This window comes from Achroia grisella, unplaced genomic scaffold (genome assembly GCF_030625045.1).
Source record: "Achroia grisella isolate CSIRO2021 unplaced genomic scaffold, CSIRO_AGI_Agris_v1 utg808, whole genome shotgun sequence".
Taxonomy (NCBI): Eukaryota; Metazoa; Arthropoda; class Insecta; order Lepidoptera; family Pyralidae; genus Achroia; species Achroia grisella.
Genome location: NW_026713029.1, coordinates 149,756 through 166,020, shown reverse-complemented (window position 1 = coordinate 166,020; position 16,265 = coordinate 149,756). Strand labels below are relative to the sequence as shown.

Sequence of the window (16,265 nt, the reverse complement as noted above, 5' to 3'; positions counted from 1 at the left end):
GTTGTATTTGCTCTCAGCTCGACATAAACAGTTATAATTGTTATCTTTATTATAATTATAACTATATTATCAAACATACTTATGTAATATATTACCATATATATTACATAAGTATGTTTGAAAATATATAACTATAAAAACAAGAGAGAACGTCCTCATTACAGAAATTCGAATTACATATTGTCAACGGGTGAAATTACATTATAAGCCATTTTTGTACTATGTAGTACAGAAATGTCTTACAAGTGAGTCAGTAACATGAGTATCACCATCTGAAACTAGTCCACAACCCAACAATTGAGAGAGAATGGTAATCAGCCTGTGCTATTAAGAATAATATTTTGTTACCCATTCTGGGAGCAATAAAAAGTAGTGATTAAAATATGAATGTACTCTACATTAGTTATCAGACGCCCCGTCATCTGTATGAAGTAGCGGGAGTCGGGTATCAAATATTTGAGCCCCCTAATATAAAAATAACATTTACTGTTCGATCAACGAGACAATTATTTGTAAGACAACTTATTACGTAGCGGTAATTTTGTGAGCTAAGTTCAAGGATAACTTGCATACGCGCCTTAAACGAGGCTGCTGTTGATTATACAGTATTTTATAAAATGACAACGCCATATCTACTCGTGCAAAGTCTCCGGGAAGAGCTAGTTTATAATATTTATTATAACAGGGGACATGTAGGTGTTCTATTTACCTACTTAGTTTGATAATAGGGTATACTGTCTTATCAGTTGTTATGAGTGAGCGTGCAGTGATATTAATTCTCATGTCTTGAATAAACAACATCATTGTGTGTTAGGCAACGAAACAAGTTAGTCGAATGTGTGTTACAAAATGACTAAAGGTTCAGTGAACAAGGATTTGACCTCTGAGAGGGCTAAATGTGACTTTAATGTGGAAGAGTTAACCAATTATTTGGATGGTGGCAAAGAAAGTACTACAAGAAGACGGCGCATAGGTTTGCATATGAATTGTTTTGTTATACTGTAATCTGTCTCAGAGTTGTTATTGTTTATGAAGTAAATAAATTAATATAATATATGTGAATACTAGCTGTACTCGCGTTTCGTCCGCGTGGATTTTAACTTTATATTTCTAAAATAAAAGTAGCCTTATTTACTCCTTATTACATCAGTTACCTGCCAATGAAAGTCCTGGCAAAATCAGTCCAGCCATTTCAGAGATTAGCCGGAACAAACAGACAGACAGACAGACAATATTTGTAAAAAATGTTATTTTGGTGTATGTACCGTATTTATATTCATATGCAAGTAATAAAAAAAGGTTATTTCAATATTACAAACAGACACTCCAATTTTATTTATATGTATAGATATAGAGGGAGCGGATTGTTAATAACGGGAATAGTGACCTCATTTCTTGTAATTTACGATGTTAAGTCGACGGTCATGCACCTGCATGCAGGTTCCCCCTGGAAACCATCGAGGTTACTTCCTAGTACATTCGAGCCGGCGCGGCGTATACTGTATTATAATATATGTGTATATTAAAACTAAAGACATTTTAACACATATATAATATATATTATATCTCTGTTTTAAAATATTTTTTAGTTTCCATAGAGAATTAAATATTTTTTAATTTGTGGTAATTTAGAATATAACTATAATATAATTTGTTGACCATAGATAACTATGTAGAAAATATATTCATTTGAATAATAATTAATTACCTACACATGTATGATATGTTATACTAGGTCTTGTATCTCATTATTTAGAATATTGTATTTTTCTATTATACATTCAACAAATTAATGTATGTAACTGACGTATAGGACGGCAATTACGGTTACGACATATGAGTATATGAGCGACCTCGTCGGTGCAACTGTACGGCGGGTGAAAGTGAATTTTCTGTCTGTCTGTGTAATTACATAGTAAACATACCTAGTATCAATAATGATTAAAATATGTTAAATGAAAATCTTGTTGATTACATTCAAAACCAATTGGATTACAATAATACAGTGTTGACAGTATGCATAGCAATTCCCGTTTCAGTAAACCAAATATTTAAAAAGATTTCCTTACAATCAAACTAAATAAAAATATTTCAATGCTACCGTTAGATATGTACAATTTGGATAAAAACAAATGTAGACTTATATTATTTACTATATATCTACATAATTTAAAAAGACACAAAATATTTCGACTACGTGTGTATTTGATAAGATACAGTCAAGTTAAGATAAGATCATGTGTAATCAATTGCAAGTGAATGTTTCTGCAATTTGGCTCGATACTGACTGTGATTACAAATACAGAGATAGGTTTCTATAGTTTTCTAACATGTATTTTTGCACTTCTCATTCTTCAATCAATTCAATATTTTAAAGAAAGTGTTACATATGAATGTTTATGGTTATAAGGGCAGGGCAGAAGAAGGCCGAAAAGGAGTTGAATGGACTATATGAAAGATGATATGGCAAGAAAGGGAAGAAATAAGAGAGGAAGGAAAAGGAAGGGAAGAAATGAAATGACTGCAAACGAAAAGTATATTACGCCGACCCAAATTAATGGGATAAGGAACAAGCAGATGAATGAAATGTTGTATAATATATCCCAACTAATATTATAAGGAGGTAAAGTTAGTGAGGTTGTAGGGGGTAACTGCTGGATCTACTGAAATTACCAATAGAAAGACACGTTATTTGTGAGTATCATAGGCTATATAACATTACGTTATGACTAATAGAAGCGGAGATGTAATTAAAAATGTTGCAAAAATGGGAAAAATTTGACTTGACGAAATTACGCGGGTCAACTTGTACCAAATACGGAAAATAATTTATACATCTATGAGTATATTACTCGTAGTAGTAATAGTTATAGTATTGTAGAAGTTACAGAGTTAGTCTGAACTAATCAGAACTATCAGCAGCTAAGTACTTACCTACTTAGTACAACATCACGATTACGTTATTTATTTGTATTTTATTCGATGATATATATGAACTGTTTTTAACCCCAATGAAAAGAGGGGTTAAATAATTTAACGTGTTCTGTCTATAACACGTGTGTTTGTATGTGGAAACATACGTTCCAAATGGATGGAACTTATTTGAAGTGGTTCTTAACGGCACCTACATTAAACAACTTACAAATGTTCTAGAGGACAAAGTGCTGAGTGTAAAGGAACTTAGAGATGTGATACCTGAGGAGTATTTAAGCCATAAAGAAAAGTATGAAAATGCTATACGTAAAGCGATATTGTTTTACAAGGTTCAGAAAACTTTGGAGGACACCAAACTGTCCGAACAAGAACGCATCAGGTATGTCATAATGAATTATTAGTACATTGACTAATTTATAAGTCAAATCAAATGCTTAATATACGTACAATTAGGAAAAATAACGGAATCTTACCACATTTTTTTTATTGCGTTCCCGATATTTGGGCAGCTTTTCAACCGCCATGATCTCGAGTAAACTGAGAAGTGGGTAGATAAATCTTTTTTAGCAGACATATTCGTACCTTCACACATCTTCGTTTGTTGCTACTATTGAAACTCCCTCGATACTCATTTCGGCAAACTATACTCATAGTATCAAGAGAAATTCGCGGATATAGATGAGTAATATTAATCATCATCTTTATTTGTCTCAAATGATAAACTGTTACTTTTTCTGGTTATCATAAAACTAAAACATTATATCAACATGTGGCGCCTATTTGATTCTTGGGTTGTATGTCGTTCTTAATACATTCAAATAGATAATATTGCTTATAAATATTTTTTGACCGCAGTAATATAACACAACGTGTACAAATTGAATTTTTAAGTAGGTATTTCATGTAGATTACGAATCGTTTAAGATTTTATTATAAGTATGATTGTTTGTGTTTAGATATAACTCCAGGAACATGATATCGACAGCAGTCTTCAAGGACAACACGCCTTTAGCGTTGCACTTTATAATGTTCATTCCAACCATCATTGGTCAAGCTAGCGATGAACAGAGAGAGTATTGGTTGAAGAGAGCCAAGAATATGGAAATTATTGGCACTTATGCTCAGGTAAAATTCCAATCATCGTGTATTTTCTTGTATATGGCAACTATGTACATTTATGTTTATTTTAATACATAATACTACTTATATAGGTATAGTCCAACAAGAGTTATATACTGCCCATAATAACAATCTTACTGATATTATAAATGCGAAAGTAACTCTGTCTGTCTTGCTTTCACGCCAAAATTACTAAACCGATATAAATAAAATTTGGTACATAGATAGTCTAGACCTTGCGGGCACGGTTAGTAATATATAAAAACGGGGTAGTTATAAACATCTTCAAGATATTTAATTTTGTATTTTAATTTTTAGACGGAATTAGGTCATGGTACGTTTATACGAGGCTTGGAGACCACGGCGACTTATGATTCTGCTGCTGAGGAGTTCATTCTTCACAGCCCCAGCGTCACAGCATACAAATGGTGGCCCGGTGGCTGTGAGTAGCATTTTAACAGCATAAATAATATAATTACGGATATTTATTGTTAGTAATTTCTAAGTAATACTTATTTTGTAACTAGTTACAATCTGCAACGTTGTCCACATAAATTCGGGTAAAATATCTTTAAGTTATGACCTATGGTTTATTTATATTAATATGTATCAGTTATAATTCTATATTATCATACATATGTACAAATACAATATAGTTTAAAAAGAACAAATGCCAAGTTTATTAGTTTCAATCATTCAGGATTGATGGTAGATTTAGCTTAACATCAAGTCTGTAATATTATCCTATCTGTGGTATTAGAGATATTTTTATTTGACATACGATGTATTGAAACATTGCCATAAATTACAAAGTGAGGGCGTAAGCATATAGCAGCAGTAACCAAATAATTAACGCCTTAGCGATTTCAGTTGATAGTGCTAGAGCAATATACCTTATGTCAATACTACTGATATTACCTACATACTTCTTATACAAATATTATTGCATGAGTTTGTTATTATTAATTTATATTAATATATTATTTATTCGGTCTCATTGTTCAAAATATAATGTTATCAGATATCCTACGAAAGGAATAGTAATTTCAGCTATGAGTAGGTACGAGTAGTCGAGGAAAGGTATTGTGGGTACTAGGTATAGTGGGTATTAATATTTTCAGTTGCTTTCAAAAATAGACGCTTCTGAATTACATAATCTATATTTTCTTATGGTACACGATACCTTGCAAATTTCACACCGAGTTTAAAGATTCTTGCAGTTGGTGAGGTTTTTGCAATTTATTTCTAAAATTAATTAATTGTGTTAACATAAAAATTTGTTTTGTATTGTTTTTAGAACAATCAAAACCATAAAATATGTTTATTTTTTATACACCATTGTTTTTTTAGTAATTTAACTATGTTTTCTGTGTAGTGGCCCACACAGCAAACTACTGCGTTGTAATGGCGAACCTTCTAATCAAGGGTAAGAGTTGTGGAATCCAACCATTTATGATACAAATACGAGACGAAGAGACACACATGCCTTTGTCGGGAATCAAATTAGGCGAAATCGGAGCTAAACTTGGATACAACACTGTCAATAATGGATTCTTGGGCTTTGACAATCATAGAATACCGAGAGATAGAATGCTTATGAAGAATGCTCAAGTTTCGAAAGTAAGGATACTTACTATGTGTATGATACATTTATACATATAAATAAAATTGAAGTGCCTGTTTGTAATATTGAATGAACCCATAATCGTTTTTTACTACATAATGAATATAAATACGAGTATCTTACTATATATAGTTAACTATAGTTTTTATAAGAATCACTTTTGACTAAATGTCTGTTTGTTCCGAATCTATAAATGGCTGTTGGTAATATTATATTTATTTAACAAACAAATAAGTTAAATAAAATATTAAGGAATTATAAAGCAGTTTTGTTTCAGTACCACAAGTTCAAGTTACTTACCAATATCTATGTAGGACATCTTCAATATTTAATTACATTGATATTATATACATTAGGTATAGATTAGATGTTATTAAAATCTATGGTAGACAAAATACATATTTATCAGAAAGATAGCGAATCCCAATTTCCAAACAATTCGGAGCACTGAACAAACTTAAATAAATAAATAATAAAACTAGAAAAAATATATTAAAACTAGTACAGTGTTCATTCTTCTGTATTGAAAATTTTAATTTTGCTACTACTTGTAAGATAGAAATTAATGTCGTTGCCTTTTAGGGGTAGGTATGCCTATTAATTACATAGTGTTCGTCTGGTACACGTAGCGACACAAGTTCTAAATACTTAGTATCTATTTACATATCAGTGGTCTCGCGGTTTAGCACACCGCTTTACTTCCGATGGTCGCAAGTTTAAATCCTCGCACCAACCATTTGTATGATTGTTTGTATCGGTCTGCGTGTTTTCTATGTATATTATGTATGTATTTACGAAAAATAAATCTTTATATTAGCACCAGTTGTTTAGTCTTAAACACAAGCTTTAACACTATCTAGATGGCGCTGTGTTAATTGCCCAGGGTTGTTGTTATTATTACTATTATTATATGTATATTGTAAATGGTAGATATATATATATAAGAAATGAGCATAGTATAGAGGCGATTCGGTCGCGAATGACAGATTTGTTATTATACTAGTTCGCATTGTATCTATTCAACGGTTTCAATAAATAAAAACACCACACCCTTGTTAAATTGAGATTTTTGTTAGGCACACAGGAGTACATTAAACTTTATTTCAATGACATGCTATATATTACTAGGTATAAATAAAAATATCTAACAGATATATTAATTTGGATCAACCTTAGGATGGCACATTCACAGCTGGGGCCAACAGCAAATTGACGTACGGTACCATGGTTTATGTGAGGGTTATAATTGTCAATAATATGGCGAACTTGTTGGCAAGAGCGGTCACAATCGCTGTCAGATACTCTGCGGTTAGAAGACAGTCGAAGCTGAAGCCTGAGTAAGTATATATAATCACACACACTAACACAACACACACACACACACACACAGACACAAGCACAGTGCAAGTAAATCATGATAAGCTTAAGTTAATACCTACTTGATTGTTGTTTTGTATGTTCTAATTTGTAATTTCAATAATTGTAAATTGTAAGAGGAGGGAACTGGTACCTACAATATAAGTTTCTACTAGTTTAGGTACCAGGGAACAGTTCAAATTGTAAACATTGGATGCAAAATAAAAATTATCTTTATTACGATAATAACACATCTTTTAACTATTCTGAAACTAGATTCTCTAAATTTGACAATCTGTAAAAAGAGCAATTGTTGCTAAATCATTCAGCTTTTTCTACTCCAATGAAACAATCTTTAGCTTACGATATAGTAAATTTGGTAGCTGATTAAAAAACAGGACACAACTTTAACTTAATATTGAAATTGGCAGGTTTAAAATATCACAAATTGTTATATGTATTGTTTTTGCGAGAATTGCTAATGCAAATGGAAATTAACAGTTTTAAAGTTTATGTATTATTTTTCCGAGATACCATTATTTCAATAAAGTATTCTTGTTTTCTTCAAAGGGAACCTGAACCACAAATATTAGACTATGTAACCCAACAACACAAGCTGTTTATCGCTATAGCTACCAGCCACGCATATTCCCGTACGGCGATGTGGCTTTGGAATCTTTACAGTAAAGTTACCACTGAGTTGAATGATGGAAAATTAGACAATTTGCCTGAGGTAATGATAATTCCTTCAAATATTTTGCAAACGTCTTCTTGGATTTTTTTATAAGGCAGGATATTTTTTTTTATAGCATCAGGATCACTTTTTTAATAGGTTTAGTAATGATAGAAACGTGTTTTTCAATCGAAAAATAAGGAAAGGTAGCGGTAAAAATCCGAATTTTTTGGATTATTTAATTTTTTTTTATAGTTAAGCATTATTTTAGACAATTCTAAAATTCATCATTCGAAAGAGCACCCTCAAAAACATAAAGGACAATAGTTCCAGTTTTTTTTCTGGGCGCATTCATTGTACGGCAATAGTTCAATCTCGAATGCCAGTCTTAAAATGCCGTAATCGGTTAAATAAATGTTGTTCAGAATTACATATTTAAGAATTAGTGTGAATACAAGTGACATATTTACCGGTTAGTTATATACTTATTAAATATCTTTGGATATATATTTACTTATATGTGCGGTGAAAGTGCAAATAAATTATTTATATATCTATCTATCTATGAACCAAATAAATTATACGTGCGCCTTGCCGACCGAAATAAATAGTAGAGTGAGGAAAAAGGGGATTGTTATGGATGGATTAGTGATTATGGGATTAGTAATGTGGATTGATGATTTTATTACTTATTTAAATTCTTGGTGAATTTGTCGCAATGGGCTTATTGACCTGACCTCGTGCTCAACTTATCATCCTCCACTGCTGTCTCGCCAGCCTAAATCGTTAGCGCAGGCGGATTCACCATTCACTTACCAAAAAATAGTATTTGAGTAATATCACTGTGAATAAATAAATATAAGGGCACTTAATTACTATTTTCAATTTCCAGTTACATTCTCTGGCGTGTTGCTTGAAAGTGTTGAGTTCAGTTGATGCCGCTGTATTTGTTGAGAGAAGTCGACTGTCCTGCGGTGGACACGGATATATGCTATCGTCCAATCTGCCACAAACTTATGGTGTCGTAACTGCTGCCAGTACTTATGAGGGAGAAAATACTGTGCTTCTGCTGCAAACTGCGAGGTAAACCTAATTCTAACTATTTTGTTTATTGGATGATAATGAAATGGTGCACACGCCTGCGCTAACGGTTTATTAGGCGTTTGTAAAAGAGAATTAGTTATTATTATTAAGCTCTAAGCGCCATCTCTGTGTTGATATCAATACAATTTATTGAGAGTATAGTTTAATTTATTTTGTTATTACTTCTATAATATAGATGGCGCTAAAAGTTAAAAGATTACATTACTATTATTCTACGAATCATCAAGTAAACACAAGAACGCTGTGATTTTTTATGTTATCATGTTTTTATGTGTTGTAGACTTCTGACTGCTAATTGATAGAATTATTTATAAGAAAACAAGTAACAGCAATTAATATAAAGAAAAATGAAATCTATGTTTTCTGCAATCTAATTCCTCTCTATGTCCCTTTTAATCGATCCCCCGTCCAATACGATGGACTGTGCCGAGGGTGCCCTCAGACTAAACTCGTATCCGTTTGGTAGGAGTTGGCCTTCAGCCGTTCCAAGTACTTCTGCGGGTTTGGAGTGCCATCTGCACTCGCCTTCTATCTTTGGTGAAGTTGTAAAGGCGAGCTACGGCCCACAGCATTAGAATATTTCGAAAAATAACCCTCTCTATTCAAAGTGAATATTAATGGTATTATTGTGATATTTTTTCAGGTCTCTAGTAAAAGCATGGCAACAGATGCTGGGCGGTAAGCAGTTAGCGCCATCTATGCAGTACTTGTCTGATAAAAGACAGATAGATCGATGGGATGGATCAGTTGATGGTATCATTAGGGCTTTCCAAAAAGTAGCCAAAGGGTAAGTAACTATTGAGATAGATACATATTATATGTGTAGACTTTATTTGACTTGACTGAGTCGTCCGCTGGTCCTTACGGACCGCCGGGTGCGGGCCTCGAGCATACGTTCTTTAATTAAAAAATATAAAAATATATTATTGTATTTAAAATAAAAAATCTGTTGTCCGGTATCCATAACACAAGCTCTGCTTACCGTGGGACTAGAGACTGTGTTAATTGTACAGGGTTATTTATTCTTATTATTATAAATACTATGTTATTAAAGCAATGCCTACTGCACGTACTCATATAATAAGTATATAGATATATATACGCTTCCCCGTACAATTAGAATCTTCGTGTTGAGCATGTTGAGCACAGATGTCTATCTGACATAAATATATGTTCTACAATAACACATTAAAACTTGACATGGAAAATAGTACCCTAAAAATTGTGTTATTTTCTGTACTTTATGTATGACTATATTATAATTTTAATTTACAGAAAATTAGCATCGAGCGTGGCTTGTTTTGAAAAGTATCAGAAAAAGGGGTTATCTTCTGAAGACGCATGGAACAAGGCCTCTGTACAATTGACTGCTGCTGCCGAAGTTAGTAAATTCTAATTAAAAGGATCCCGGTATTAAAAAACCTTTTATCTATAACTAGCTACTCGCCCCGGCTTCGCACGGGTGTACATGTATTATACATATAATCCTTCCTCTAGAACCACTCTATCTATTAAAAAAACCGCTTCAAAATCTGTTGCGTAGTTTTAAAGATTTAAGCATACATATGGACGGACAGACAGCGACAGCGACTTACTATATACTGACTTATTTTATACTACTATATATAATGATATCTATTGTTCTGACACTTTTTATTAAATTAGAATAACATAGAATAGAATAATATTTATTACATCACATATCACAACGCAACAAAGACGATGCTGACAGCAGCATATAAATTATTATATAAAATAAAAAACAAATAATAAATAATTACAATAACAAAGTAAAATGCTTATCCTATCCATCACTGTGGAGCATTGTATTTCTTACTATATATGTCACTATATACTACATATGTACGTCACATTATATATACTAATGTGTAAGTAAGGGGCCCATCTTAGCATTATGCTGTGACTAAAGAGAAATTAGGAAAATAATTGGAAAGAAAAAAAAGTAAGGTCAATGGTTCTTATAAGGTTTGTTTTTTGATACTGCTTTGTTTCCAACTATCGAGCAGAGGCTTCGTCTTTACGTCCTCATACTTTTTGATTTACAATTAGAGGTGCTGCCGTATAATTAAGGTACAAAACTAAATAATTATACAAGTAAAAGAAAAGGAGTGAAAATGTTCTGCAACGGTGATTAAGCCATCCAGTCAGCTTAAAGTTAGAGATAAAACTACAACGCGGATATTTTGTTCACTCTTATCTTTTATATATAAAAATTACGAGTCACGTTGTTTGTCCGCGATGGACTCCTAAACTACTGAATCGTTTGCAAATTTGATTTGCACATTCTGTGAACTTTCATCCAACTTGAAAGATAGGATAGCTTACATCTCAATTTATAGTCGCAGTATTATTTTATTCAAGAACCTTAGCCACAGCAACGTGTGGCAGGGTGTGCTAGTATATAAATATATTTAACATCGAGCTTGTTATTGAATGTATATGTGTAATTTCTCATAAATATTTGAAAGTCATGTGTAACTATTAATAACAATTAGGTATTACATACTTCACTACTAATTTAATAACAAAATCAGACTAGTCTATTTAAACCATTGCTGCACAATTTCACCATATTTGCTGTAGCAATGGTTTATGTACAAATAGTTATATGTATATATTTCAACTCATCTAATATTTTGTCCTCTACAGTCCCACGGTCGTGCAGTAGTCGTGGAAGTGTTCAAGTCTGAGATAGCTAGTACAACGACGTCGTTGTCACCGCCAGTAAGAAAGATCCTTGATCAGCTCGTTGAGTTGTTCACCTTATACTGGGCGTTGGAGAGGCTAGGCGATTTGTTATTGGTGAGTTCAATAATAATATATATATAACTAGCTACCTGACCCGGGTGTTATTGTATTATACATATAAACCTTCTCTTGAATCTATTCCTGAAAACTGAATAAATCCGTAGCGTAGCATAAAAGGTCTAAGTTAACAGACAGCGGAAGCCACTCCATTCTATACTAAGTAAAAATTCAGATTATTATCCATACCATAGTGTTAGTCATAATTTCTTAAATCTAAAGTTAGTAGGATCAAAAACATAAATACAACATAACAAATGGACACAATACTTAATATTGTATATAATTATATATATATATAGGTATATACCAATAAATTTGAGTCACAAAACCACGAGGACTGATATTATAATATATTAGAATTAAGTTAATAATAGCGCACTCCTCAGGAATTAAGGTTATTAGGATTATTGTTTTTTTTTTATAATTTTATTTGATTCGCAATTTTTGTTTTTATATATAATGGATGTATTAGGAGGTATAAAGTCTTTGAGTTCTGCTGCGATTTAATACAGCGGAAGTTTTTATTATAGGACATACATATTCTATTTACATATTTTCATACATTATATAATAGTACATATATGCCTTTAATAATTAATTATCATTATAAAATGGCGGACATTTGACTATGGAGCAAATATACATTTATAAAATTATTGATAATTTCTAAATTTGAAACATATTGTGGAAAAACAAAACTGTGAAAAAAAAATTTTAAAAGAAAGTGAAACGACATGACATTTGAACCAAAAAAATAGTTAAATTATGTAATATTATCTTATCTGTGGTTAAATGTAATCCGTTTGCGCGCTGGCTTTCCCGCGCATCTGATCGCGTATGGAAGAATGTGTCATGTGACAGTTAATTTCAATACTGAAGAAGTAATAGTACTTATTTTCTTTTGTTCAGTATACTCCACTATCGGAAACCGATGTCGGAGATATGCGGACCAGATATGAAGATCTCCTAGAGAAGATCCGTCCCAATTCTGTGGGACTGGTCGACGCTTTCGATATTAGAGATGAGGTAATAACCTTCTTTATTCACTTTAGTAATAATTACTTTTTAGGTTACAGCAGATATTTTTATTGTGGTTTGATTGATTATAATTCTTAATCTATTTCAATACACCTAGAGTTCATTTTTGATGAAAACTGTATATTTACCGATGTTGAATTTGAACAAAGTCGACGCGGCGGTACATGTATTTGTTGCTTATTTTGCGAGCTGTGTTTCGATTTGAAGGGTAATTAAATTACAGGAGTATATAAAACATCAATCATTGATCTGTTACAGGTATTATACTGTAATACTAAACAAGAGCATGTAATTTTGTAATTTTATAATTTATTAATAAAGTTCATAATATAATTAATGGTTTTGATTAGATTTTAAATTCTGCTCTGGGCGCGTACGACGGCCGTGTGTACGATCGTCTGATGGAGGAAGCCATGAAAAGTCCTCTGAACGCGGAGCCAGTCAACAGCTCATTCCACAAGTACCTCAAGCCGTTCATGCAGGGGAAACTATGATTAACATCTATACACTATGGTTTGGTCACAAAGTTATAACAAAACACAAAATATTGTTATTATACACATGATTTTATATTGTTTATTTTGTTGATGATATTAAAAAAATATATGCTGTAAATTTGATTTTTCTTTATTTTCCTTATAAACCTTCTCTCATAATAGCGTTCTGTGTAAATCCGAAATCTTACTTTCTATAGTTTCAATTTTGTTAGCGTTTTTACCTGTTATCTATTTTATATTACTTTTTAATAAAGAATAATTTTACAGCTACACAACATAATATTAAAAAGCGGATTTACATATGTGCTACGAATACAAAAAAAAATGTGTTGTTATAAAGATACTTGGTACCATATTTAGGCTCTTGTATGTATTTACATATCCATAGAACCAAAACCCACTTTAACGTAGTAAGAATTAAGAGTAGGAGGTTATTCTTCCACTGTTAATCTATGTATATTATTATCGAATTTTTTTAAAGAGACAACCGTTCCCAGCTGATACTACATTCTGAAGTGTCGGTATGTCTGTTTGATTATTTGTTAACATAAGTGTTCGTAATAAACGTTCTTTTCATTCATAGTTTAAGCGCAACACTTTTATAGGTGGCAGTATTGACACTTATTACAATAGAAATAATTAACGTAGCAGAGCTATATGCAATATATAAAATCTCGTGTGACAGTGTTTGTAACAAAACTCTTCCGAAACGGCGCGGCGTAACAGATTCTTATAAATTTGTGCATTCAGAAGATCTGAGAATAGGATCTAAACTAGTTTTCATACCCTAATATATTTCTAGTGATAAGGATGGACCATCACATTAATTTAATTTAATCTTTTAGGATACGGCATTACAAAAGTATATAGGTACAATTCTAAATTATACAATTCTACCATCAACCCTTATTTTTTAATAGTGATATATTTTTTTAATTAACGTGTGCTAACGGTTTAAGATAGCGGAGCACTAATAGAGGATTATAAGATGAGAATGAGGTTGGGTCAGTTAGCATGTTGTGGCAAATTCACCAGGAATTCATCACGATGGTTTTCAGGAACTGCGTGGAGGTCAACCTGACATGGTACATTGCTAGCAATGGAATCTATTCTACATTCCTAACAATCCCCTTCCCCCTAACAGTGATATTAGTAATTAAACTCAATACTTTTCAACAGCAGTCGATAACTGACAGCGCAACCGCTGTATTATATAATTAATAATAACTAGCTGACCTCGCAAACGTTGTTTTGCCATATAAATTAAAATCGCTATTAAACATAGGAATTGATAGTAGACGTCTGACATTATAAAAAAATAAAAAATAAATTCATAAAATAAAAAAAAATTTAATGTCAAATAACCCCTTATCACTTAGGGGTATAAAAAATAGAGAGTAGCTAATTCTCAGACCTACTGAATATACATATAAAATGTCATAAAAATCGGTCAAGCCGTTTCGGAGGAGTATAGTAACTAACATTGTGAAACGAGAAAAATTATATATCTTAATTTTAATGTAACATTATAAACGCGAAAGATTGTGAGTATGGATGGATGTTTGTTACTCTTTCATGCAAAAAATACTAAACGGATTATGGAGAAATTTTACAGTAATATGGCTTATACATCACAGTAAGACATATAATTTAAAAAGATAGTATGTAAATTGGGCGAAATATAATGAAAATGTCAAATAAGTGTCATACAGATGAAGTTGCGCAGGTCATCTATTAAGATAATATATTCCGATTTTATTTGATACATCCTTGAGTAGATAACAAAGCATCACACAACTCATTATGGCATACAACTGTAGGTGCTAATTATTATAGCAATATATTATACAATGGCGATAATTTCGCATCTCCTTTCGATTACACATACGACATACTTATAGCAGAACAATGGATAAAGGTTAACTTAAACAACGGTACATTACAGTTACTTTTTCTATATATTTTCTTATTAATTATCACCCATATTTTGGAAATCTAAAGTGAGAAAGCGTGTTTATATGTTGCTAAGACCGTATTTTGTAATGCACTTTTTTAATATGCTTTTTTTTCTTTTTTATTTGTTACTAGCTGTGTCCGCGGTTTCACCCGCTTTAAATTTCAGTATCTACATTTCAATAAAAAATATAGCCTATGTGTTATTCTGATGCATAAGCTATATTACTGTAAAGTTTCATCAAAATCCTTTCAGTAGTTTTTGCGTGAAACAGTAACAAATATCCATACTTACAAACTTTCGCGTTTATAATATTATTAAGATCTGTACTATATTTTTTTTATAGCCCACAGACAAAGATTTGAATATTATTTATTGTTATTATTAAAAATGGAAGCACTTTAGTGTATGTATTCTGTTAAAATTCCATTTGTTGTTAATTTGAATAAACGACGGTTATTCAAATTAACAACGAATGGAAATTCTGCGTTAAGTAGTCCGTAAGGTTATTCGGTATTCCCAAGTTTGACCGTTTCAGTTATATATAAAAAGAGTAGGATGTAGTAGAGAGAATACTGATGATTTTATATATTTATAATAGTATCTTGGACAAATTGAACAGCGCCATCTAGTCTAAGTTGTAATTCGTAAGCTAGTACCTAAAGTAAGTAAATATCCAAGTACCCATAACACAAGCTCTACTCGAGCTTGTGTTATATCTAGTACCCCTAGACAACTGATATAAATACATAAATACATTATTTTAATACATAGAAAACACCCAGAACAATACAAACAATCATACTCAAGAATACAAATGTTTGTAGGTAAGTTGCGGTAAAGGAATCAAACCTGCGACCATTGAAAATAAGGCGGTGTGTTAACCTGCTAGACCACCGAGGGCGTCTATAGACAAACGCAGACAATTTTTTACAGGTTATACCTTTGGTACCAGAGGTTTTGGTGATGTTAATGAAGTTCGGAGTGAAGCAGTTCCAAGGTTCAATTACTGATAGCAAAAAATATGTACTTTATATATCCTCTTGACCGTTTAAGTTGCTATTTATGACCGATAAACATCTGACAACCACTGATTGACCGGTTATTCAATTTAAACCGTAAACATTCGTTCATAAT

The 16,265-nt window shown here is 31.9% G+C and overlaps 1 protein-coding gene across 1 annotated transcript; it reads left to right on the top strand.

The window, feature by feature from the left end:
* The first annotated feature begins 653 nt into the window (after window positions 1-653).
* On the top strand, window positions 654-13,286 carry LOC131851799 (probable peroxisomal acyl-coenzyme A oxidase 1). The gene is made up of 13 exons (XM_059202352.1): window positions 654-973; window positions 3,154-3,313; window positions 3,891-4,059; window positions 4,372-4,495; window positions 5,429-5,673; window positions 6,854-7,014; window positions 7,604-7,766; window positions 8,599-8,789; window positions 9,454-9,597; window positions 10,086-10,191; window positions 11,481-11,633; window positions 12,549-12,665; window positions 13,028-13,286. Exons 1-13 carry the CDS (start codon window positions 850-852, stop codon window positions 13,169-13,171), a joined length of 2,001 nt encoding a protein of 666 aa, XP_059058335.1. The 5' UTR covers window positions 654-849; the 3' UTR covers window positions 13,172-13,286.
* Window positions 13,287-16,265: the final 2,979 nt, after the last annotated feature.